We start from the raw sequence: 27,177 nt of genomic DNA on the forward strand, positions 1-27,177 counted from the left end.
TGATACCTCCCCCCTGTGTCCCTGGGACAATCATCAGGGGGGGGGAATCTGGGCCCACTCCTGGGGATATCTATCTATAAGATCACCCTGGCCTGTCAGGTCCTGCCTTCCCTGCTCCTAATGGGGGTGCTATGGCGGCGTTTATCTCCCGGGGGGGGGGGTATATGACTACTACCTTGTCCTGTAGGGGGTTTCTGGGGTGGATTCCCGCGGTGGCCTCGTTTCCCTGAGCTCCTGATTGTCGGCGCCATGTTTGGCCGCCATTTTGGGTGAGGGCAGCCAGGCTGCATCAAAGTAACGGCAGCAGCCATTTTCTGCCTTGCTGTGTGCTTTGGCGCCGTTTTCTGGCGCGATCTTGGATGTGGGCAGGCCGCACTGTATGGGCGGCAGCCATTTTCCTTCTGGTTCTCCTATTCTTTAATATGGCACCATTTTCTTGTGGCTCAGGGGGAGTTCGGCCTCTAGTGATCTGAGGTCACTTCCTCCCAGTTTTTCACTTTCTGCAGACAGCGTGGGAAGAGCTGATCATCCTGTTTCTCTGGTCACAGTAATGGTTTTTTTAGTCCTTTTGGGCATTTTTCAGGTACATTTAGCTTTTCTCAGTGGGTTTGCAAGCTAAAGGGGAACTCCAGCAGTAGCGCGATTTGGTAGTGCGGACCGCTAGCCTGGATTTAAAGGGCCAGTCATTTTTTTTTTTTGTCATTTGTAAAATGGAGTCCCAGAAGGAAAATTTCCCCGCTGGCCTTGTGTGTGCATCCGGGTCAGCAGGGTCCACTTCCCTAGCTCCCTGTCTGCAGCCATTGAAGCTCTGGCCTCCAAAGTTGATCCTGTCATGTCACAAGTTCCTATTAAAAAACGTCTGATGTCCTCTCGATCTTTTGATTCTGAGCCTGAAGTGGTTGCCACGGACACTACCCTCCCTGAGGGATCCCTGTCCTCACATTCGGACAGCGAGGAGGATGGGTCCTCCTCGGCTGCAGCGCGGGACCGCACGTTGGTAGAAGCACTGGCTCACTCAGTTAGGGAGATTTTGCATATTGATGATGAGCCCACACAATCAGGAAGGCGGGTTGTCTTTGGCTCCCACAAAGCCCATTAGTCGGGTCAGGTTTTTCCTTGCCCCGAGGAGTTTCACGAGATCGTGAATGAGCAATGGCGGCGCATTAAGCACACGCTGGCGGTGCCTAAGCTCTTTCAGTGCCGCTACCTTTTTGCAGACTCCGTGCCCAATCGCTGGACGGTGTCACTTAAAGTGGACCACACTATGTTCGGCTGAATAAATCCACGGTGGTTCCCGTGGAGGACTCCCTGGTGTTTAAGGACCTGGTGGAATCTTTTTCCTGCCACCAGCACTTGGTGGCAGGCCCAGTCTTCAAGCCTGTGTTCGCTTCCGTGCTGGTCTCTGACGGTCACGGAATGGATTAAGGTGCTTAAGGGGAACCTGCTGGCAGAGTCGGTTCCCCGACTCTCATTGAGCTCATGGATAAAATGGCCCAGGCCATGGTATATCTGTGTGACGCGGCCCTGGATGAGGCTCCCCTGGTTGCAAGATTTTCTGAGGTGGGCATTGCAATTCGCCACATGATCTGGCTGAAGAACTGGTCGGCAGATAATGCCTCTAAGAAACCTGTGTCTGATGTTCCCTTTTTGGGGGAACGCCTTTTTTGCGACTCTTTGGATGTACTGGTCAAGGGTCTTACAGGGGGTAAGAATACTCTTCTGCCCCAGTCCGCGAAGGGTAACTGCGGAGTCCCTCCTTCAAGGCTCACCGGGGGCTTTTTCGTGCCTCAGGGGCGCAGGACAAAGGAAAGCCGTCCAGAGTCTCCGGAGAGGACAAGAAGGTTTGGTCAGATGAGCCCATGACTAGCCAGTCAGGTTCAGCGGACGATTCCTCCTCTGCATGAAGGGACACCCTCACCCGATTCTGGGGTGGGAGGGACATCTGCGTTGCCTTCCGGGACCCTGGGCGTCTCTGGCTCAAGACTCAGGGTTTCACTAACTAATTAGTTCAGGGTTCAAGGCCATATTTCGGTCTCGCCCGGCGGGCAGGTTCTTTCCACCATGTCTCTGTTTATCTCCGGATCGTATGTGGGATCCCAGGGAAGCGGTGCGGGCTCCGCTTGCGCACGGTGTGGTGGTGCCGGTTCCTCGGCAGGAAAGGTTTTGGGTTTTTTTTATTCATCCCTGTTCCCGGTGTCCGGGAACCCTTAGTCTTCACCGAGGTTTTGACGGGGGGGTTGGCCTTGTTCCCACACAATGGTATTGCGATCCTCGGTTATCTGGACAATTTCCTGTTGAGCGGGATATCACCCGACACTGTTTGGGCGATCTGTCGATCGCTTCCTTACCGCTCATGTCCTGGAGCTTTGGACGATCAAACTCTGCTTGCTCCATTAAACGCCTCGGCTGTACGGTTTCGCGGTTCGGATACAGTTAGACCATGCCATGGCTGTGGCTTACGTGGGTCATCAAGGGGGCACCAGGAGTGCCCGGGCGGCCAGGGACGTGGCCGAGATGTTGACTTGGACCGAGGTGCAAGTTCCAGCTCTCTTCGCTGTTCACATTCCTGAAGTGGAGTACTGGCAGGCGATCTGGCTGAGTTGTCAGTCCTTGGATCCGGGGGTATGGTCCCTGCATCCGGGGGAGTTTTGTCTCCTGTGTGCTCTGTGGGGGACACCGAAAGTGGATCTGTTCATATCTCGTCTCATCAGGACAGTGGACAGGTTCATGGCTGGGGATCGAGATCCTCTGGCAGACGCCATAGACTCGTTGGTGGTGCCTTATCAGTGCGGTATTGGTTGATTTATGCTTTTCCCCCTATTCAACTGTTGTCCAGTTCCTCCGCAGATTGGTGTTGGAACAGGTGGAGGTAATTCTGGTGGTCCCAGACTGGCCTCGCCGGTATTGGTACGTGGACCTCGTAAAGATGGTCGTCGAGCCTCCCTGGCGGTTGCCTCTGAGGGAAGAGCTGCTATCTCAAGGGCCAGTCTTCCATCCTGCTTTACGGTCTCTGGCTTTAACGGCGTGGCTGTTGAAGGCCAGGTGTTGAGAGACAGAGGTCTCTCTGATGCCGTAATCCTACCTTGTTGAGGGCTCAGAAGACTACCTCCAGGAAGTTTTACCATCGTACCTGGAAGGAGTGCATTGCCCGGTGTGAGTCGCAGGGGTTGCATCCTCGCTCCTTTTTCGAGGGCAAGGGTTTTGGCTTTGGCCTTTAACTTCCAGCGCCCCTTGGTGACTAATTCCTTGATTTGCACCTTTATTCAAGGGGTGCGTCATCTGGCTCCTCCACGGCGATCCCCTTTGCCTCCGTGGGATCTGAATATGGTTTTGTCCATTCTGCAACGACCTCCCTTTGAAAATGTGAAAGATTCTCTGCCTTTGTTGTCCCAGAAAGTTGCCTTTTTGGTGGCTATCACCTCTGCTCGCAGGGTGTCTGAGTTGGTGGCGCTGTCTTGCCGTTAGCCTTATCTGGTCGTTCATAAGGATAAGGTTGTTCTGCGACCCAACCAATCTTTTCTCCCTAAGGTGGTGTCTGTTTTCCACCTCAATGAAGATATTGTGTTGCCTTCGCTTTGTGCGAAGCCCAGACATTCCAAGGAATTTGCTCTGCATTCACTGGATGTGAGTCGGGCGATCAGGGTTTACCTGTCGGCCACTGAATCTTTTTTGGACGTCTGATTCATTGGTTTGTCCTTCCTGAGGGACTTCGTAAGGGGTTGGCTGCGTCCGCTGCAAACATTTCCACATGGATCAGACGGATGGTTGTTCAGGCCTATTCACTAAAGGGTCAGGTTCCTCCTTTCCCTGAGAGGGCACATTCTACTGCTATGAGTGCCTCTTGGGCTTTTCGCCGTCAGATTTCTGTGGCTCAGGTGTGAGGCGGCGACCTGGTCGTCCGTACACACTTTAACAAAATTCTCCAAGATTGATTTAACAGCATCTTCGGATGCTTTCTTTGGCCGCAAGGTTTTGCAGGCTGCTGTTTGCTGAAGAGACTTGGGTTTCTCTTCCTGGGGTGAATTTTCGTTTTGGGGTTGGCTCCTGTTGGTTGAGCTTCTGTTGCCCTGTTGGCTAGGTTTTTTCTGGCCTTGATGGATCGCTACCGCTTTGTTGGTTGCGTTTCTTCCCACCCCTCATGTCTACACTGCTTTGGGGCATCCCAATTGTGAGGAAACTAGGAAGTGGCTGCGTCTGTCAGAGGACGTAAGAGAAAATATAATTTTTGTAAGCACTTACCGTAAAAATTATTTTCTCTGAGTCCTCTGACAGACGCAGCCCCCGCCCCTCGATTTTGGGGTTGGTTGTCTTTTTCCTTCACTGCTTGCTACGAAACTGATTAGTAAGCTGGATATGGCTGGGATAATGTCTGAGGGGACAGCCCCTAAAGGTGTGTCTAGTGAAAAGTTTTTCTAAATGGTTTAATTGCCTAGTTTACTCCTGTAGGTGGCGCATTGCCCATTTGTGAGGAAACTATGAATTGGCTGCGTCTGTCAGAGGACTCAGAGAAAATCATTTTACGGTAAGTTCTTACAAAAATTCTATTTTTAGGCAGGATTCAAGCCTTGAGGGCAATAAATCTCAGCTGCCCCACAAAATCATCAGGATCCATCACCGTTCTGAAGGTGGTGAAAGAATATCTTTTTTTAATTCTTTGGAAGGCTGTTCAGAATGGGAAAAGGGGGAGGATCCCCTCATGTCAAGATTACCTGAGGTGAAAGAAAACTGAGGATGTAGAATTTACAATCCTGGCCCTGTTATCAAACCTACCTCATGGTAGTGAAACGTGTCTACTGTCCTACCCTGCTGTATCTTGTACCACTTATGTGAATAAAGGAACTTTTCTTCATTGGATTCCGTGATGGTGTGAGACCATTTTCTTCTTTCATGCTTCTCCTGGTAGCGAGCCGAAGTTCAGCACCCACCTTGAATCGTGGACTTTGACCAGCCTGAGCGGTGTTATCTCTCTTCATTCTATCTCATGGGGAACTTGACTTGGGTGGCTTTCAGTCATTTTTATGCATAAAGCAGAACCAGATTTTGCATCTTCTTTGGCGGAGTCAGTGGCGTAATGAAATGGACAGAACACCTGATGAAGTGTGCAAGTTGATGCCCTGCAAGAGTGAGCGGGATGTTCAGTTTAGTATCATTCTAGGTTCAAATGGGCCCATCCTGCATGGAGTTTTGCTTTTTTGGTATCAGGGTTGGTGAATTGTTCTCTCCTTTGATAGGTAGTGCTGTTTCCAGTGAGGGAGTGGTGTCTGTTCTCTCAACATAGGGCAATTTGGCGGTGACCTCCATCGCTTTGGTGTCTAAGAGTAAAAGAGCAGAAAGTTGCTCTGCATGTTTCAAATTTAAAATACTAAAGTCTTGTATTTTTTTAGGTAAAAATAAGAAACCTGTTATACTTACCTGCTCTGAGCAGGGGGTTTGCACAGAGAAGCCCTGATTCTCCTCTTCTCTGGTCCCTCTTTGGTGCTCCTGGCCCCTCCCTCCTATTTGTCCCCACAGCAAGCAGCTTGCTGTGGGGTCGTCTGAGCCGAGTCACAGCTCCCTGTGTCCATTCAGACAAGGAGCCGTGGCCTGGCCCTGCCCCCTTTCTCTCCTCATTGGTTGGTGGGAGCCAATGGCGCCACGCTGCTGTCTCAGCCAATGAGGAGGGAAGTCGCGGGTAGCCAAGACAATCCTGCAACATCACTGGGTCTAGATGGACCTCAGGTAAGTATTAGAGGGGCTGAGGGGGCTGCTGCACACAGAAGACTTTTTATCTTAATGCATTCCATGCATAAAGATAAAAAACCTTTTGCCTTTACAACCCCTAACTGTAGACCTGCCATTTTTATCTTTTAATGGAACAGATGGCCTGAGCGGTATGCGGTATGAAAACGGTATGGAAAAGTAGATCGCATTGTTAAAGTGATATTTAACACAATCTATTTTTTATTTTATTTTTTAAATAACAATCATGTCATACTTACCTGCTGTGTGCAGTGGTTTTGCACAGAGCAGCCCGATCCTCCTCTTCTCTAAACCTCCTCTTTTCTGAACCCCCTCTGGTGCTCCTGGCCTCTCCCTCCTGCCGAGTGCTTGCTCTGCTTGCTCTGGGGGCACTCAAGCAGGCTCGCTCCCAAGCCACTGCTCTGTGTGTCTATTCACACCCAGAGCTGTGGCTTGGCCCTGCCCCCTTTCTCCCCTCATTGGCTCACTGGTATTTGGCGGGGGGGGGTTTGGGGGCTGCTGCACAGAGATTTTGACAGTGAGAAGAAAGGCAGGTGTTCTGTCATTCTAACACAGCTGATAGTGCTTGCCCATATGGACACTACTGTGAGTCATCCAAGGAGAAAAAAGTGTTACAGGATCACTAGGTTAAAAGGTTAAAACCAAGGGGGAAAGTCTGGGAGAAAAAAGCCAATTTAGCCACTGTATTTAAGGACTGAAAAACTGAAATAGTGGACGCTGGCCAAAACTTTGCTGGAGCGTGCTTATTTAACCCCACCCACTGTGAGGCACCAGTTTTTTTTATTTTTTTTGCTAGTGTTTCAGGTGATGGACCTCTTCATCTCTGTGGAAGTTTTCTCTTTTTTGACCATTCCTTTTTTCTTTAGACATTTCTGGCATTTCGGATTCTTAGTGCCTATGGCTTCCTAGCAGTTTCCGGATCCCTAATCCTCTGCCTACCTTGGGGACCATTCCAAGACTCCACTGTGTGGGGCTGGCCTTTAATATTTGCTTTTTGTGGTGATTTCTGTGTTAGGTGCTCACCTTGGCAAGTTGTTGCAACAAATGTAGTTAGCTGCAGTGTAATCTACAGATCCAGGGCAGTGGTCCAACCCTATGGTTCCCAAACCCTAAAGACCTGTTTGCGATATGCCCATTGTGACAGGCGAAGTCTGGACATGCAGTAAATAAGGTAAGACGTGGTTTCCTTGTGCTCTAGAAAGAAATTCAGAATCAGTGGGAGCCCTGATTGTGCCACTTGCCATGTCATCTGCCTTCAGATGCAGCTTGTCACTTGCCACGAGGTGCAGTGTGTCACTTGCCACTTCGCCTGCCACCAGATGCGGATTGTCACTTGCCACGTCACCTGCCACCAGATGCGGATTGTCACTTGCCACGTCACCTGCCACCAGATGGAATGCCACTTGCCATGTCGTCTGCGGCCAGATGCGGAATGCCACTTGCCACATCGCCTGCTAGCAGATGCGGAATGGTACTTTCCAGGTCGCCTGCCACCAGATGCAGAATGTCGCTTGCCACGTCGCCTGCCACCAGATGCGGAATGTCACTTGCCACGTTGCCTGCCACCAGATGCGGAATGTCACTTGCCAGGTCGCCTGCCACCAGATGTGGAATGTCACTTGCCACGTCGCCTGCCTTCAGATGCAGCTGGTCATTTGCCATGTAGCCTGCCACCAGATGCATTGTGTCACTTGCCACTTCAACTGCCACCAGAGGCAGCTTGTCACTTGCCATGTCGCCTGCCTTCAGATGCAGCTTGTTACTTGCCACGTCACCTGCCACCAGATTAGGGCTGCACGATATTGGAAAAAAAGTACATTGCAATATTTTTTTTCCAACTATATATATTGCGTTATTGAGCGGAAATCATGGAAGTATTGTAGTAGCGCAGCCTTCTTCTGATTGTAATTGCAGATTGCACCATACAGCCAGGGCAGGCCACGGTTAATGTTATTGTAGGGATTGACAGTGACAGTCTGGGTGGATTAGGCACGGTCGGGACTCAGTGGTGGCAGGAGGTAGAAGAACACAGCCTGACATGACATCCGTCCAGTTCCACACGTTCGACGGTGTACTGAACCAACTACTCAGTGAACTGACTCGACTCTTCACTCTGAACTGTTACAATACAAACTTGTTTCCAGTTCTTCAGTGTCACTGTACTGGGGGCCGCTGATTGGTTACAGGTAGGGGCTGAGCTCCTCACTCTAGGATCATATTACCATCAGCTGGAGAACTAGGCTAGCTGCAGGCAGGCAGACTGAACGTGTGAGACAGATGTCGGGCTCTGTTCAGCTACAACCACTGTGAGTCCGCCCGAGTCCCGACTTCTCCCTGCCTAATGCCTATACCTTACTATCGTATCTTCGGCGATGTGACTATCGCCCACGCCCGCAGCACGATAGTGGATATCACATCGACTATCGTTCAGCCCTTCACCAGATGCAGATTGTCACTTGCCACTTCGCCTGCAACCAGACGCAGATTGTCACTTGCCACTTCGCCTGCAACCAGACACGGATTGTCACTTGCCACTTCGCCTGCAACCAGACGCAGATTGTCACTTGCCACGTTGCCTGCAAGCCAGATGCTGATTGTCACTTACTACGTTGCCTGCCTTCAGATGTGGATTTACTTGCCATGTTACCTGCCACCAGGCGCATATAAAGGGGAGTTATTAATTTATTTTAATAATCCCTTTGTACTTGTCTTTAATGCATTTGAGACTAGAAGTAGTTTTATTTTTTTTAATTGCAATTTAAAAATGCCGAATTTTTTTATTTATTTTTTGTCTTCTTCTCATCCTGATGGTTGCAATACGCCTGCCGTTTGATGCAGTTCTGCCTGCCGTATCTGCAGAAAGTATGCACAACCAATTTACTACACTTCTTGTTGCCTTCTGCTACAGAAACACAGGAAACATGGTCAGCACCTGGGTAGTAATGGCTCCTGCATTCCAGACACACAACACACATACCTTCTATGTCCATTCCTTGAGTACCCCACAGGGGATCCCCTCACTTAAAGTGTGCCTATGGTCAAAATGTAAAACTATATATTTCAATTATTTATAGTCTACACTTGGGCAACCTTTTGCTGAAGGACTCCTCTGCCGTGACATTTGCTTCCAGCATCCAAAAGACCAGTCAGTTCCTTTGAATATTCGGCTTGTTAATCAACTTTCCAGAGTCTGCTTTCCAGCCCCCACACCATCTAGAGTACCTGGTTCTCATTTTGGATACAGCATAAACCAGAATCATGGACACAAACCCTCAGATTCAAGAGGCACCCCTCAGTTTGCTTTTGCTTAAGGGTTCTGGGTTTAATGGTGACCTCCTTCAAGGCAGTACCTTTTCTCCATTTTTCTTCTAGGACTCTTCAGCTCAACATCCTCCTGAACAAACCGATCCATTCTCTGAACTATCCTATGCTTCTATCCAGGCAAAGTTCTCCCTGGCAACAACACTGCGACCCCCGTCTGCAAGGTCACCCAGTCAGGGTTAAGTCTGACAGTGCCACGACAGTGGCCAACATAAACCATCAGGAAGGCACCAGAAGTCAAGCTACCCTAAGAGAATCAATATTAATATAATATAGATTCTCTCCTAGGTGGAGTTTCACATGTCAGCTCTCTTCTGTCCACGTTTCAGGCATGGACAACATGTAAAGTGGACTTCCTGAGCCAATAATGCATGGACCCAGAGGAATGTTCTCCAGACCAAGAAATCTTCCAGAATCTGTCAATCTCAGCCAATGAGAGGGGGGGTTGGGGGGGATCTTCTTGATACACAGAGAAGGGCTGGAGAGCAGGCATGCATGAGTGCCTCTAAAACAAGTGTCTTGCTATGGGGGCAATCAGCGGGGGGTGCAAGCAGGGGACCTGGGAAGGGGAGGCCATTGCACAGAGCAGGTAAATATAACATTTTTGTTATTTAAAAAAAATAAAATTACCAATAGTATCACTTTTTTGCTGCCATGACATATGTCCTATATCAGCAGCAGAGATTTCACATACACTCCTGGCTGCTACAGCCACTCAATTGCTTCCACTCAGCCTGGTAACAGTCAAGGGAGGATAAATTGGTGAAGTGACGTGTGCTGATCTCCCCCCTCCTACTAATAACCCGAAAGCAATGTGAAACACCTTACTTCTGGGTCCAGCTGTCCCTTTCCCCTTCTGGAAAGTGACAACCTGGCAGAAGCTAATGGAGGGCATGTGAGACGTCGTGATTTCAAAAGACCCCTATAGTTTTATTAAAGAGAACATGTCCCCAAAAAAAAAGATGATTAAAATAAAGTTTTATGGGGGGGGGGGGGGGGTGTTAAAAAATAAAAAAAAGTGTTACGCCCAAGCACCTTACAAATTACCATGCACACCGGGATAAGAGCAATAATTGTTGGCCCATTATTCATGGTTAACTCTAAGCTGATGAGCTGTTAAGGGTTTTAAAATGTTGCGTTTGGAAACTTTAGTGTACTGGAGTTTGTTGCTGTACTATTGGCATGTTGAGTATCATGGAACAACCTTGGAACAGCCTCGGCTTTTTTATATTTTACCAAAAAGTGGGTAATACTGGGTTTGTGTGCCCCAAATTAAACTTTAGTGCATTTTTTTTTACCAAAATGTTGTGCTGGTAAACGATAAGTTCACCATAAGTTCACCATTTTGTTACATGTTACACTCATATGCAGGGTGTAACATGTTACAGATGCACCCTGATCCCCCATTCCGACAGCTAGCAGGGGATCTTCTCTCCGCTATGGAGCGCTGTGGTAGTTTATTCTTTCTTCCCGTCTCATTGTATCTGCTTGCCCGTACGAGATGGACAGGGAAGCCGATACACTGGAAGATCTGCGTGTCCTGTGGCCACCCACCTCCCCTTGGATGGGATCTGTGTGCCTGGGTCTCCACCAAAAATTTAGGCTGCGGCCTACTAAGCCATGCGGCCAGCTTGATGCCTTCTCTGCGGGGGGGTCACCTTTGATGACAGCGTGCTGCCATTTTGCGTAGGGCACCCCCACTTGCGGGATCGCAGTCAGCGGCCCTCACCTGCCTGTTTTTGTCTATGCAACAATCCTGAGTGTTCTGTTTCAGGGTGAGCTTAGTATCTTGTGACCCTACTGGGTCTGCATCCACGCATTTCGTGTGCTCTGATAGTAAGGATGTTTCCTCTTCTACTGCAGCCACGCATGCAACAGCACTGGTGGATGTACTGATTGTATCGGTTCGGGCAACTTTAAAACTTGGAGGATGCAGCTGTTGCTGCGTCGAAGGTGCCCGTCACCTTTGGTACCTGCAGCTCCCCAAAAGCAGCAAAAGGTTTCCACTTTTTTCCGCCTACTTGACAAAATTATCGCGAGTCAGTGACCTAAACACATTATGTTGGTGCCTAAGCATTTTTGCTAGACGGTATCCCTTTGAAGAGTCCCTGGTGTATTCTCAGGGTTTCAAGCCGAATAACTCCACTTTAATTCCAGTGGAGGAGTCTCCGGCTTTTAAAGACTTTGGTCCGTCACATGTTTCCTGTGGCTGGTTCAGTCCTTAGGCCGGTGTTCACCATAGCTTTGGTGTCCCAGACTTAAGGGACTGGCCAAAGCTTTTGCGCAAGAATATGAAAGGGGAACGGCTTCTCCCTGCCCTTGCGAGCTGGCGGACCAGTTGGTCTAGGGGTTGCAGTTTTTTGTCTGTGGTGCCATTCTGGATGCGGCTCCCTTGGTTTCTAGGCTGTATGTGACAGCAGTTGTCTTTCGCTACCTGATATGGCTGAAATGCTGGTCTGCGGGCCAGTATTCCAAGACGGCCTTATCTGTTCTCCCCTTTTTGGGGGATCGCTCGTTTGGATCTTCCTGGATGATATCCTTAAGGGTCTTACAGGGAGCAAGAGTACTCTTCTTCCATAGGCTGCCAGCGGCGAGGAGTCTTGTCACAGAGAGCTGGTTCTTCCAGACCTGCAGACAAGCCCTCTTCTGCCTTAAGGGTCAGTGGGTCACCCTCACCTGTGTCTGATGTGGGGGGGGGGGGCGTCTTCGCTTCTTTCCGGACCCATGGACCTTCCTGATTCAAGACAGGTGGGTCCACGAGCTTATCTGGTCCGGCTACAAGATCGGGTTTTCGTTTTTTTTCTCCAGCGAGGTTCTTTCCTTCCAATCTGTATTTGTCCTCAGAACCGCCGGGGGGGGGGGGGGGGGAATCTCTTCGGGCGGTGCAAGACTTTCTACTATGAGGGATGATTGTTCCGGTTCCAAAATCGGAATGCTTTTCAAGGTTTCTACTCAAATCTGTTTACAGTTCCCAGGAAGGAAGGCAAGGTATGTCCAATCCTGGAGCTCAAGGCTTTGAACGGCTTGTGCTGGTACAGAAGTTCAGATTGGTGTCCATTCGTACAGTAGTGGCATCCCCACATCAAGGATGCTTACCTTTTATATTACATCATATATCGGTCATCAGCGTTTCCCCCCGATTGCAGTGAGTGAGGAGCATGCTCAATTCATGGCGTTACCCTTTGGTCTCGCTTCAGCTCCTAGGGTGTTCACAAAAGTGTTGGCCCCGGTGCTAGCATTATTGTGACAGCAGGGGATTGCGGTGCTGGGGTACCTGGACGATCTTCTTCTGCGAGCAGAGTCTCCAACTGCTCTACAGGACAACCTGGACTTCACTGTGCGGACTCTGCAGGAGTTCGATTGGACTTTAAACTTCCAGAAGTCTGCTATAGTTCCATCCACCAAGTTGGACTATCTGGGTCTGACTCTGGACTTGGCCTCAGCCAGGGTGTTTTCTTCCGCTGGACAGGTTACAGAAGCTGCAGGATGCTATTAGACTTCTGTTGTCCAGCAGTAGTTGTCTCCCAGGACTTGCATGCGGGTGCTGGGCCTGATGGTGTCTACCTTCGAAGCGGTTCTGTTTGCACAGTTCCACACTAGACCTCTGCAGATGACCACGGATGCCAGCCTGTCCTGGTGGGGAGGTGCATGGATTATGCTCAGGGAGTCTGGACTCTGGAGGAGTTTAGACTACCAATCAACATACTGGAACTTCGGGTGATCAGACTTTGGTTCATTGGATGGTTCGTCTTCAGGGGTGTCCGGTACGGTTTCAATCAGACAATTCCATGGCCGTGGCATATGTCAATCACCAAGGGGGCACAAAAAGTGTCCTTGCACCTCGAGAAGTAGCCGGCTTTCTAAAGTGGGCAGAACGTTTTGTTCCAGCCTGCTCTGCTGTGCAGATTCCAGGGTCGGAAAATTGGTAGGCGGATTACCTTAGTCGACAGGCCTTGGACCACAGCGAGTCGCCTCTTCATCCGAAGGTGTTTCACCAGCTGTGTCTCTGGTGGAGAACTGCCAAGGTGGATCTGTTGACCTGTCATCTCAACAGGAAGGTGCAGAGATTCGCGACAAGGTCTCGAGATCCTCAAGTTGACGCACTGCTGGCTCCTTGGGGCCAGTATTGTCTGATATACGCCTATTCCCCTTTAAAACTTCTGCCGAGACTTCTATGAAGGATCGAGGCAGAAGGAGTTCTGGTTATCCTTGTGGCCCCAAATTGACCTCGCTGGTCTTGGTACGCGGATCTAGTATGGCTGGTCGCCGATGTCCCTTGGCGACTCTCTCAGAGAAGACTTGTTGGCCCAAGGGCCAATCTTCCATCCTGCTTTACAGTCCCCGGCTTTAACGGCTTGGCTGTTGAAAGCCAGGTGCAGAAGGGTAGGATGTTGTCGGACTTTGCGATTCCCATGCTGTCAAAGGCTATACCTCTAGGAAGATTTATCATCACGTTTGGAAAGCATGCATTGCATGGTGTGAGTCTCTGGGGGGTTTTCTTCCTGTTCTTTTTCGATGGCTCGCATTTTGGCATTCCTCCAAAGAGGTGTGGAAGAGCACCTGGTCCTGGGTACCATCAAGGGCCAGGTTTCGGCCTTGGCGATTTTCTTTCAACGTCCTTTGGCTACGCATTCCTTGGTTCACACATTTGTTCAGGGGGGGTTCGCCACTTGGCTCCACCTGTGCGGTCTCCTTTGCCCTCGTGGGATCTCAATTTGGTACGGTCGGTTCCTCAGACACCACCTTTTTAAAAAGGTTCCTGCACTCACATTGTCCCAGAAGGTAGGCTTCTTAGTGACAAATCCTTTTGCATGCAGGATGTCCGAGCTGGCAGCCTTGTCTTGTCTTTCACCTTCTCTGGTGGTTCACAGAGATTAAGTGATATTTCGCCCTTGTCAGTCATTCCTTTTTAAGGTTGTCTCTGGTTTCAGTCTGAATGAAGACATTGTGTAGCCTTCCCCGTGTCCTAAGCCTAAGCATCCTAAGGAGCTTGCCTTGCATTCTCTGGATGTGGTTCGGGAGATTAGGAGGGTGTTCCTGGAGGCAACTGAGTCGTTCAGGAATTCAGAATCACTTTTGTCCTTACGAATGGACCTTGCAAAGGGTTGGCCATGTCTGCCATGATCATTTCCAGATGGATCAGCCAGACGGTAGTGCAGGCCTATTCGATCAAGGGTCATGTTCCTCCTTTCCCTGTTAGGCCGCATTGTACGCAGGCGCTTAGAGCTTCCTGGGCCTTCCGCCATCAGGCGTCAGTGGCAGCCACCTGCTCGTCTGTGGACACTTACACAAAATTCTACAAAGTAGATGTGTTGGCATCTGCGGATGCTGCTCTTGGCCACAAGGTTTTGCAGGCCGCTGTGTGACAGGACTTGGTCCTCTTTGAGGGTGTACTGTTTTTTTCAGGTGAGCTCCAGTTGTACCTGATTGGCTAGTTTTAGCCTTTTGGGAATTTTTTCTGCTGTGTTTTTCCCACCCCTCATTTTGACACTGCTATGGGACGTCCCAATGGTCAAGAAGATTCTGGAGCAGTGTCCGTCAATGAACGAAAGAGAAAATGTGATTTTTGTCTTACCGTAAAATCCTTTTCTCTGATGTTTTTTTTGTTTTTTTTATTTAATAAATGTTTATTGAAGTAAAAACAGCAAAACAAGATGCGCACCGAAGAACCAAGCATAAGATATAAACAGAGGAACAGTATAATAAAGAGGGATGTCTTTGTCTCAAACAGTGTGAAATAAGACACGGGAAAACCCATTCAATGGTGAAATCAGAAGCAATATTCCTCATGAAAAAGCCAGGGGTAAAACAAAGGAAGGGATAGAAGCGCTAATTAATACAAATTGATTAAAAATCAATGTGATAGTGAAGGAGAAATGTAAATATCTCTCATATAGGAGTGTCTGAACTAAAGTACTTAGAAACAATATATTTTCTTTACCTAAACAATATATTTTCTTTACCTCAAGTCCATGCCAAAGTAAAAATAATGCAATAGTTATTACTTAAACCAACGTGAGAAAATATAATCAAAATATGAAAATGATTTGAAAATAGTTTCTCAAATGATGTAATGCAAATACAGCATCAAGAATGAGATGAGTGAGTCCATGCCAAGGTGACGTGCCAAAATGTGCAGACAATGGTGTTTCACACAAACTGATGTTCTTAATGCCAAGGTGGCCTACCGCAAAAGACTTCTATGTTGACATTCAAGTGGTAGATGTGACAGTGTGGTAAAGTGGTAACACCTGGTGGTAAAGGTGGATTCTTACCGGAAATCAGGGAGATATGAGCTTGGACTGCTGAAAAACAGGAGATCAAACTAGGAATCCTGGAAGCTGGTCCACTTTACAGTGATATGGTTCCGATGTCTCAAGGCGCAATTTCCACAGAGAAAGTACCCAATATAAAAAGGGGACTGATAGTGCATTACCCTCGATACATTTTATTGAGAAAGAAGGCAACTACTTACATCAAATAAACGGAATCAAACACATGTAAAAAACTCAAAGTAAAACATGCACGGCCGCCTGCAGAACGGGCCGTGGCATAAGGTGACGCAGCTAGCCCCCTCCGACGCGTTTCCACTTAGGAGTCGTCTACTGGGAATGGAGCTGATATAAAGTATAAAGGGGTGGTTTTAAATGTGGTCCACGATGACCAGGTCTCAAGGAAGCGATCCAGCTTGTCTCGCCATATGTAGGAAAGTTTATCAAGTTGGCACACCTCTTCAACTTTTCTTAGCCATTGTCCAGTTGTAGGAATGGTAGGTTTGCCCCAGAAGATATGTATGCTTTTCTCTGATGTTAATTGACACAGCACCCACCCCTCTGTTGAGTTGGGTTATTTTTCTTCTGACACTGATTGCAACAAAACTGAATGCCTACATCAGGAATTGGGAGTATACCCCCTGGGACTGCCCCATATGCGTGGTAAAGCTTTTTCCTGCCTAGTGTCCTATTCCTGTGGGGGGCAGCATAACCCAGTGGTCAAGAAGATTCTGGAGCTGTGTTTGTCAATGAACATCAGAGAAAAGGTTTTTACGGTAAGACAAAAATCCAATTTTTTTTTTTTACCTGCAAAAAAAAATGTGCATTTTTAATTTTTTCTTAAAAAGTTAACTTATACTTTTAACCGTTAAGCTAATATGTGACATAAAAAAGTTGAAATTACCACTGTTTTATTCTCCCAGGGTGTCAGCTTTCAGGTGTGTGTGTGGGGGGGATGTTTAACCACTTGCCGACCAGTCACGTTGACTGTAGTGCGGCAAAGTGGCTCGATTCCGTCCAGCGACGTAGACCTACGTCGCTGGACTCCTCCCCCTTTTTTTCACTCCCCTGTTTTCAGTCACAGCGGGAGTCGGGCCAGGGGAGGAGCGGCGGCGATCGCCGCTGCTCTTCCCCAATCGTCGGGGAATCGAGTGTGGAGATCCGCCCGCTTGTGTAAACAGAGCGGGCGGATCTCCTAAGCGACAAACAGTGACAGATTGCAGGGTTCCGCATAGCTGAACATGCGATCTGTCCCTGTGTCACTCGTTCACCTCCCCCCACACACGTTAGTAAGCACCAGGCATACATTAACCCCTCCCTCTCCAATAAAATTAACCCCTTCCCTGCCAGTGTCATTTTTACAGTAACAGTGCATATTTATAGCACTGATTACTGTAGTAATGTCACTGGTACCCCCAAAAGTGTCAAAAATGTCAGTCAAGGGTCCGATCTGTCCGCCGCAATGTCGCAGTCCCGCAAAAAAAATCGCAGATCGCCGCCATTGCTCGTTAAAAAAAACAACACCAAAAATGACAGAAATCTTTCCCTTAGTTACTAAACGCAATAACTTTTGCGCAAACCAATCAAAATACGCTTATTGTGATTTTTTTTTTTACCAAACATAGGTAGCAGAAAACAAATTGGCCAAAAATGTAAAAAAATGTAGATTTTTACATTTTTTGGGGGGGGAATTTCATATAAAAAAAATGTTAAAAATATTGTTATTTTTTCAAAATAAATGCTCTTTTTTTGTTTATAGCGCAAAAAGTAAAAATTGCACAGGTGATCAAATACCACCAAAAGAAAGCTCTGTTTGTGGGAAAAAAAGGATGTAAATTTTGTTTGGGTACGGCATCGCACGACCGCGCAATTGTCAGTTAAAGTCGCACAGCGCAGAATCGCAAAAAGTGGCCTGGACGGTGGTTAAGTGATCAATAGGCCTAAACCTTTTTGTTTAAACGTATGTAAAAATGGCTTTATCCATACGTTTCCAAAAACCTCCTGGTTCAGTCTCTAAGTGGGGCCAATTTGCAAGGTTTTGCTCATGTTGAACCACAAATTTGATGACCTGTTTTGATCTATAAGATCTGAATCTTGTGCTTTTGGTACTCCAGAGCTTGACAACCCCCCCCCCCCTTCCTTTTGGAAGATTCCACATGTTTTCACGATAGCAACGTGTACATGGTAGACATGACCTTTCTTCGCCAATCTGAGTGACTTTTTGTTCTCCCTTGAAAGGGATATCCTGCATCTTACTCCACCTATACTGAATTTAACAAGATCTTGGTAAAGATAGGAAAGAAGAAAGGGGAAGCAAATATTTTCCTCAATCTTCTTACTCCTAGGCACCTTCCTAAATGAATATCTAAGCCAAAGAAAAGGGAATTCTGGAACTATTTTTAGGGCCTGTACACTGAGGGAAAGGGTACTCCCTTTCCTGAACAGCGCTCCTTCTACCAGATCTATTGGTGTCTCTTGGGCTGTTCAGCATCAATCATCTGCTTCCCAGATTTGCAAGACAGCCACATGTTCTTCAAGTTCTATCATGTGGATGTTCACGTCTCAGCTGATGTGAGCTCTAAGGTGCTTGAAGCTTTTTGGGCACTTATCCTAGTTTCTTGTGGGCCCTTTGGCAGTTCCATTTGCTAGGTTGTTGCTTGGGGACATCCCATGGTCTGTGAATAAAAGTCTCTACTGTAGGATTAAAATAAAGTAAATTTTTAACTTGCCTGCAAATACCTGATTTTAGAGTACAGGACACAGGACCCTCCCCTCTGTCTCCTGTGATCACTCCTTATTGCTTGATAAGAAAAAAGGAAAAACCCCTGCAGTCTTGAGTGGGTATGGTTAGAAGTGTGTCCCTAGGGGCCTTCCTATCATTTTTTTTTTTTTGCCATTGTCCAGTCTCCTGAAGGTAGCCTGCCTGTAACCCATGGTCTGTGAATACAATCCTGTGTCCTGTTCTGTACTCCAGGATAAGAAATGTTAAAGATAAGTCAGAATTCCCTTTTTTTCTTTGGGTTAGATATGCTTTTAAGAAGGTGCCTAGGAGTAAGAACATAGAGGAAAATGTTTGCTTCCGCCTTCTTCTTTCCTAACTTTACCAAAATTTTGTTAAATTCAGTATTTTTGTGACATAATATACAGGGTAATTCTGATCAACTTTTAATGCCTTTTTTTTTTTTTAACCATTCAGAACAGTCAACCCCAAGAAAACCTCGTGGAAGGCCACGTTGCAGTTTGTCCAGGAGTTCTGATGTTTCTTCCCAGCCAGCTGAAAATCATAGTCATGCCACTAGCAAGCAAGAACTTCGACCTACAAATAAAGCAAAGAAGCCAGAGAATACACAAGAAGAGAAAAGACGAGGAAGACCCCCAGCACATGGAAATGTTAAATTAAAACCTTCACAAGAAGACCACAATGAATCAGAATCCACTAAATCTGCTCGTGAAGAGAAAACAAAACGGAGGAAGCCCTCCGCTGCTTTTAAACATGCTGCCAAAATAAAAAAACTCCGCACAGTCAAACTTTCTCCACTGAAGCCCAAATTCAAAAGTGATAAACTGGAGCTTGGAAGAAAAGGTGTTGTAAAAATTGTCAGGGGACGTGGCAGGCCCCCATCTTCTGATAGGTTTAAACCAGCACAACCTAGGATTCTGTTGAGACAGACTCACCCAGAGAAGCCCCAGAGAACCCGCAAAGAGGAACCTCTCCAAACCTCAAAAGAAGTTGTCAGGGTCTCTGTGCGCCAAAGTCCTCGACGACTTAAGCCTGTAAGGATAATCCCTGCTTCCAAGAGAACTGACACCACCATTGCCAAGCAGCTTTTGCAAAAGGCGAAAATGGGCGCGCAAAAGAAGATGGGACTTGAAGCGGCAAAGCTTCAAGGGCGTAAGGGAGGCACCCAGCTTAAGAATATACGACAGTTTATCATGCCTGTGGTGAGTACAGTGTCTTCTCGCATCATAAAAACACCTCGAAGGTTTATAGAAGATGAGGACTATGAACCTCCTATCAAGATAGCTAGGATGGAAACTGCTCCAAGTGGACGTTTTAGTTTAACATCTTGTGAATCTAGTGAAAAGTCAAGTGCAGTTTCACAGCAATCTTCACAGGTTACTTCTGATGAATCCCGCTCAAGCAGCCCTAGCATAGACACTTCAACAGAATCACAGGTTTCAGAGGAGACGACTGCTATAGCAGAAACTCCTGGACGAGTAACAGATATTCCCTTGTCTACCCCTCAGTCAGTCCTAGAAAGCAGTGGAGTTAGCACAAGAAATAGACGTATTCCCAATGGCAATAGAAATATAAATTCCAGGCAAGCAAAGAAAATTTCTCAACCAGTTCTTCAGCAAGCCTCTGCATCCCCCCCTCCTCCATTGCTCAGTCCTTCAGCACCTTTGCAGGCCCCAGCAGCCCACTCTGAACATTCTTCATGGCTTATGCCTCCTGCTATTCCCATGGCTACAACTTTCCTTTCTGGTTCACGTATACATGAAAAACGGAGGTCCATATTAAGGGAGCCAACTTTCCGTTGGACATCCCTGAAGCATTCCAGGCTAGAGTCTCAGTACTTTTCCTCTGCTAAATATGCCAAAGAAGGCCTAATCAGGAAACCCATATTTGATAACTTTAGACCTCCACCGCTGACTGCGGAAGATGTAGGTCTTGCGTCTGCTTCTGGATTCAATACAGCCTCTGTTGTAGCTCCTGGAAGACTCTTTTCTGCAATTCATTCTTCTGGGGCTCGATTTGATTTACATAAAAGAAGCCCTCTGCTTCGTGCACCGAGGTTTACCCCCAGTGAAGCACATTCACGCATATTTGAGTCAGTCACTCTACCATCATCTATTGATTCCTCTGGAACATCCTCCATTATAGGTATATCTTCTAGAAGAAGGAGAAGAAAAGTCTTTAGTCCTGTGCGTGGCTCTGAGGCAAGATCGCCATCTCACTCCATGAGGACACGGAGTAGAAGAGAAAACAGCAATAGTGCTGCATCCCTCATACCTCAGTCATCCAGTTCACTTTCAAGCTTATCTGTCAGTTCCCGGACCACCAGTGCCTTAAGTCCCAGCTTTTCTTTCTCTTCCACTTCAATTTCTGCTGCACCTGTGGAATCTGCAGAGAAATTTCCGAAAACAAGAAGGCAAGCCAGCACTTCAGGGGAGCCTTTCTCATCCTCTTCCAACAGTAGTTCTTCCCTTTTTCCATGGTTTATATCTGGCTCCCAGTCAGACAGAGTGAAAAATAAGAAGAGAATAACAGATGAGACGTCAAAAGAAAGGGACATTGAAAAATGCAGGGAAAAGGAAAGAGAAAAGGAAAACTCCCATGATTCAAGAAAAGATAGACGCAAGAAGAGTTCAGGCTCTTTAAACAAAAGTGGCAAGGAAAAGGTTGATGGCGAGGCACTTACTGCTTCTACACCAATCAAAATGTTATCAAAAAAGAAACAAGTGATCACAGAGCCCTCAGTAACCACTACGCCACCACCTCTTGCTGCAGCCTCCGTGTCGGTCAAGAACAAGTTATCAAAAAAAACTTGTGGCATTTCTGACAAAAAAGATAATGATTCTAGTGCCAAATCACCACCCACAAACATCCAGATACCCTTGCCTGAACAGCCTGCAAGTCCTGTTAAGTCCACTACCACCTCTACCACCACTATCAGCTCTGTATTAGACCAAGCAAACAAAATTCTTGTGTCAGAGAAGCATATGGCCACTATAATAAGAACAGCTAAATATCAATTGCAGAGTATAGAAAAAAGCAAGTTGCGAAAGCAGACTGAACAACCCAAAGCACAGGTGAGCAAATTCTAGCTTTGCTAAGCACACATTTGTCTTGTGCCTTGTTGGATCTTGGTGGGTCTTGTTTATTTCTTTACACATTCTAACTTTCTACATGGCCTTAAGCCTTTGAGAACTAGTAATTTAATTGTTTATTTTAAAATAAACCTATCTTGTTAAAATTCAAAGTAAACTAATGTGAAAATGTTTTTATTTTTTATTTTTTCATTTGATTAGCTTTTTTTTTTTTTTTTTCTTTGCATAGAATTGTCCTATGTTAAAGACAACTCTGAGACCACAGCAATATAGTGGAAGAGAAAAGCGTGCCATGTATTGGCAATGTATGCAGCTGTCTATTTCTTTTATTTATTTTGCACTGCCTATAAAGAGTAATAACCCCTTGGAAGATTCCATGTTTTGTTATAGATTGTTGAACACCCCACCCCCTTTTCGTTATGGACTTGAGTAGAAAGGAAGGTAACATGTAATTCATTACGGTAAAAACTGGGGCTCTTTGGATATATTCACTTTACAATATAACTTTTTCAAACTTAGTGCTAAAATTCAACCATTTAGAACAGGGATCCTCAAACTACGGCCCTCCAGCTGTTGAGGAACTACACATCCCATGAGGCATTGTAAAACTCCTGACATTCATAGACGTGACTATGCATGATGGGAATTGTAGTTCCTGAACAACTGGAGGGCCATAGTTTGAAGACCCCTGATTTAGAACCTAGTCCCAGGTGGATGACCTGGTGCTATCACACCACGGGTCACACAAGGGTCCATTTAAAGTACTACTTAATGGTCTACACCCGGGTTGTTGCATACTCCTTCTGAACATGCTTATTCTATATGGTGGAGACCAGGTCTAGAGGGAGCCACGGCAAAACCTCAAGCGAACATTTGCTGTGCTGAAGGTCCTCACAGCACTCAACCTCTGAGGGATGATGCTTCCCTTGCACCACAACAGGAACCAATATTAACCCCAGTCTCTGCATCCAATTCTAGTTCTATTTTAGACATGCAAATAGGGGCTTACCTGACGAAAGCAGAATGTTCTTTGTCTATGTCCCTATTCCTAGGACAACGAATGACCTTAATGTAGCTATCTTTGTCCATGGCTATAAAACACCTCACCCCTTCTCCAGCTCCTGCATAATCTTTGGGGACATTACCTTTCATAGACAAATAGAATGGACAACGTATGATGATTGGATCCCTCCATAAGATTTTCACTTCTCCAGAAATCCTGTAGCTGATCCTGTGGTCACAGCCTTAAAACAAGATTCTGCAGATAGGAAGTTTGAAACTCTTAAATACTTTCTTTACTATATCAGGCCCAGCCCTGCAACCAGCTCTTGCTGCAATTTCAGCATGTCAGAGTGTGGTAAACTGGTTCAACTTCAACCAACCTGATCCTGTTTTTCGGGACCTTGCTTTAACAAAGCAATGGCAGCAATTACCTTATGCTCTGCTCTTTCTTGTGTAAATGCCTTAGAACATGTGATGAGACACATTTCTAGAATGACTCCAATCTCTGTTCACATACACAGAATCGTGTGGCTCGAAGCCTGAACAGCTGAAGCTGCCTGTAAAAAAGCGCCTCACATGTATGCAGTTTCAAGTCACACTTTTTTTTTTTTTTTGGGGGGGGGGGAGGCACTTAAAGCGGAGTTCCGGGCACAAAAAAGATTTTTTTTTTTTGTGCCCCTCCGCTAGGTATGCCGCACCTGAAAAGGAATTGGATAGTTATTTTTTTTTTGTTTACTCACCTTTTTATTGACGATCGTAAATACTCACCTATGACAGCTTCCTCCTCCAGCGCCGAGGCTCACCCCGTCATTTCCTGCCTCGCGATGATTCCTGGGAGCTAAACGTCATAGCTCCCAGGAATCAATGCGCCGCACCGGCCCCACTCGTCATTTCCGGGCGACGCCGCATTCCCCTGCTAAACAGCTTCTGGGCATGCCCAGAAGCTGTTTAGGAATGCGGCGCCGCGCCGGAAGTGACGAGAGGGGCCGGTGCAGTGCATTCTGGGACACGAAGACGCGGAAGAAGACAGAGAAGAGGACCGCGCCGGCTTCAGCTGCCCACAACCGAGATGGAAACGCTGTGGAAGAAAATTTCTAAGTAAGTATTTCTTCTAAAAGGTAAGTGCGAACCGGGACAGATCAGAGGCTAGCCATTGTGGAATGTGCTAGCCCTGACTGTCCCGGGGGTATGTTCAACAAAAAAACGTTTCTCTGCCCGGAACTCCGCTTTAAGTTCATAAAAAGCTGTCATATCACAAGAGAAGGAGTTTTCCTACCACAGTGCAAGATTTGACATCTCCTTCTTCAGGAGCCTCTACCTTCTCAAAACGCAGAGCATCTAATTGCACTATTTAGGCTTCAGCTTGGAGACCTAGTTTTAGCCCTTCCTTTCAGCTTAGGCCACAAAGTCTTCCCCCATAGCGTTCTTCCCAATAAGGGGCACCATCTCTCCTAAGAGTGTGGGGATGCCTGTTTGCCTCTCTCTGGGTCACAGATGTCCCAGAGCTGTAGATTTAATCCATTGTTTGAAAGGAGTACAAAATAGATTTCAAAACTCTACCTCACCACTTTCCTTTCTCAAGACAACCAAAAACTGCCCAAGAACTTTCAGGTTTGCAGAATGCCCTGAGCTTTCTCTTTTTCTAGGGAGTAGTTGTGGCAGTACCTCATCAAGACTCAGGTTCAAAGGTTTCTATTCAAATCTGTTCATGGTTCCAAAGCCTAACGTATTTGTCGTAATCTTGACTGAAAGTAAAGTTGCAGCTTACGCCTAACTAGCACCCTCCAAATACCTATGCTAACTAACCTGTGTAAGATGTATATACCTGCCTATTTTCAGGCCCCTTCGATCCAGATACATGATCCTTCTCCCCTGGTAGCCAGCACGACCACAGAGGAGAGCAGGGAGTGCTGATAATGGATGGGCCTTTGAAGCCTATGGCCGACATCACCGCTCATAGGCTTTACTAACCGTTTTTAGAGCTCTCTCTCCTCTCCCCTTCAGCCCCTGCTGGCTGGCACATGAAAACAAGTGACTGGACTGAGCTAAAAATAGTTAAGTATAGACATCTTTCTTACACAGGTTGATTAGCATGGGTGTTAGAAGGAGGGAGGGGGACAGTTTTAAGGCCAGTTCCACTTTAAAATTTCTCAACAAATACCTTCAAATTCCAAAATTTTGCAAAGAATCTTCTAGGTCAGTTATTGCCTCTCTGAAACAAGGGGAACAGCTGACATCTGTAGACATCCAAGATGTCTATCTGCATATCCCCATTTATCCACCTCCTTTAGTGTTATCTACGCTTTTCAGTAGGATGCACCCACTTCGTTTGTCTCACTGCCTTTTGGCCCATTCTCTCCTAATTGAGTATTAAGACATCTATCGCCTCTTTTTACTCTACCAAGAAATCAGAGCTTCCAGGTCACAGGTTATCTAGAAGACCACCTTCTACAGGCTTGTCTTTCTTCCAGCTGTCTGCTACTATCCATAGGACCAATCAGCCACTCCAGGCCTGTTGTGTTTAGTTTAGCAATTTTCAGAAATATATTCCTACTGGAATAATTGAACTTGGTCTGGACACATTCCTTGCAAAGATCTTCCTTCCAGAAAAGAACATTCTCTAAGCCCATTCTCAAGAATTAAGGTTAAAGAGACACCCCACATTGATATTTTCAGTGTGTTCTAGGCCTCATGATAACCTCCTTCGAGGATGTTCTATTCGCTGATACACAGACATACTCTAACTTCTAGCCATATCTGCTGTCTCAGTGTCCTCTGTTCTATCCTGCTTCTCAGTTACTGGGTTCGAAGGCATGGCATTTCATTTGAAGCCCAAGTCTCGAGGGACAGAGGGATCCCTGAATCTCTCATTCCCACATTGCTAAAAGCACAAAAATAAACTTCCATAAAGTTCTACTATCATACCTGGAAATCCTTCTGTGCCTGCGGTGAACACAGGCATTTAAATCTCAGAGATTACTCTGTGTCTTACATTCTGGTCTTCCTACAATTTGGACTTTACCAGAACTTGTCCTTAACCACTTAAGCCCCGGAAGATTTTACCCCCTTCCTGACCAGGGGGTATTTTGCGATTCGGCACTGCGTGACTTTAACGGACAATTGCGCGGTCGTGTGACGCTGTACCTAAACAAATTTGACATCTTTTTCTCCCCACAAACAGAGCTTTCTTTTGGTGGTATTTGATCACCTGTGCTTTTTTTTTTTTTGATCATGCGCTATAAACAAAAAAAGAGCGTAAATTTTGCAAAAATAACAATATTTTTCACATTTTTTTTATATGAAATTCCCCCCCCAAAAAAATGTAAAAATCAAAATTTTTTAACATTTTCGGCCAATTTGTTTTATGCTACATATAATTGGTAAAAAAAAATCGCAAAAAGCGTATTTTAAATGGTTTGCGCAAAAGTTATCATGTTTACTAACAAAGGGAAAGATTTTTGTCATTTTTGTTGTTTTTTTTTAACGCGTAATGGCGGCGATCTGCGATTTTTTTTTTTTTTTTGCGGGACTGCGACATTGGGGCGGACAGATTGGACCCTTGACTGACATTTTTGACACTTTTGGGGATACCAGTGACATTACTACAGGAATCAGTGCTATACATATGCACTGTTACTGTAAAATGACACTGGTAGTGAAGGGGTTAACTTTTTTTGAGAGGGAGGGGTGGTGTGTGTCCCTAGGGGCGTGATTCTGTGATTGGCTGTGGCTTGAGCTGTAGGAACAGTGATCAACGGTCCTACATAGTAGAATCTTATGATCACTATTCCTACACAGGGGAGAATGACAGGCGGCTTGTTTACATCAGCCATCTGCCTTTCTCCCGCTGTCACGGATGATCGTGAGTGCCCGGCGGACATGGGGTCCGCCGGGCACACGCGCGGGGGGGTCCGTGACCGAGCAGGAGTGCGCCTCCGGCGACGCGCGCTCATTCCCCAGAGCCTCACAGGCTAGTGACGTACCCATACTTCACTTTGCCTGTGAGGGGCTGACCGCCGCAGTATATGTACTTGCGGCGGTCGGCAAGTGGTTAAAGTAAAACTATAGACTAAACTTTTTTTTTTTCCATTTTGGATAGAGTAAGGGAAGGTTATAATCCCTGTCAGTATTTTTTTTGCCATCTGTTCCCCATTGGAGAGATTTACCCTCACTCTCTGTCCCCTAGCAAAAACAGAAAGTGAGAGGAAATCCCTGAAAATTAGGGGAATCCTTTGGAGACCCCCAAGTCATCAGAACCATTGTCCCCCCTTGGGAGATTTCACCTGTATTACTTTTCTGGGGCCAACCCAAAATGTGTGGCTTTCTTTTACCTTAGAGAGGGTGAATCTCCCTAATGTGGGGAAAGGTAGCAATAAAAACCTAACAGGTGTTCCAATCTATCTTTGTTCTCTACCAAAAACTAGAAAAAAAGTTTTGCCTTTATACTTTAGGTACTCTTAAGGCACAGGTTTTAGCCTTGCCTATTCTTTTCCAAAAACCTCTGGCACTGCTTTGCCTTGTAATGACCTTTATTCAAGATTTTTCTCTGATCAAATCAACCTTACAGCACCCTGTGCTTCCTTAAGACCTGTTTGGTTCTCTCTGTCCTGTAGAAACCACCTTTTGAAACACTGTGGATGATCTCTCTTGCAAGGCAGCCTTCTTGGTGGCTATCACGTCTGTTAGGCCCCTTACACACGGGACAGGCTTTGTCTGAGTCCGCCTGCTCAGCATAGAAGCCATCCGCTGATCCCTGCTGAGCAGGCAGGGGGCTGGTCAGTGTCCGCTCCACCTATGAAGGGCAGGAATAGACACAGCCTGCTCTCCCCTGAGGGTATTTGGAAGTAAATGGACCGCTTGTTCATTTACATCAGACTGCCATCCCATCTGTCTATTTTTAGCTGATCGAAATGTCAGCAGGTGTTAAGGGACACATGTCCGTTGACGCCCGCCTCTCCATAGAGGACACTGGAGAATCAGATTTGGTCCACCTAAATAACTGACAGGCGGA

At 46.7% G+C, this 27,177-nt stretch overlaps 1 protein-coding gene across 1 annotated transcript in view; it reads left to right on the forward strand.

Annotated features, from left to right (window-relative positions):
- KMT2A (lysine methyltransferase 2A) overlaps positions 1-27,177 on the forward strand; it is a 342,071-nt gene that overhangs the window by 86,574 nt on the left and 228,320 nt on the right. The window contains exon 3 of the mRNA XM_082273407.1: positions 18,529-21,146. Coding sequence (XP_082129533.1) covers positions 18,529-21,146 — 2,618 coding nt within the window. The remainder of the gene's footprint in view (positions 1-18,528; positions 21,147-27,177) is intronic.

The sequence above is a fragment of the Pelophylax lessonae genome (assembly GCF_965119305.1).
Source record: "Pelophylax lessonae genome assembly, chromosome: 12".
In the NCBI taxonomy this organism is placed as follows: Eukaryota; Metazoa; Chordata; class Amphibia; order Anura; family Ranidae; genus Pelophylax; species Pelophylax lessonae.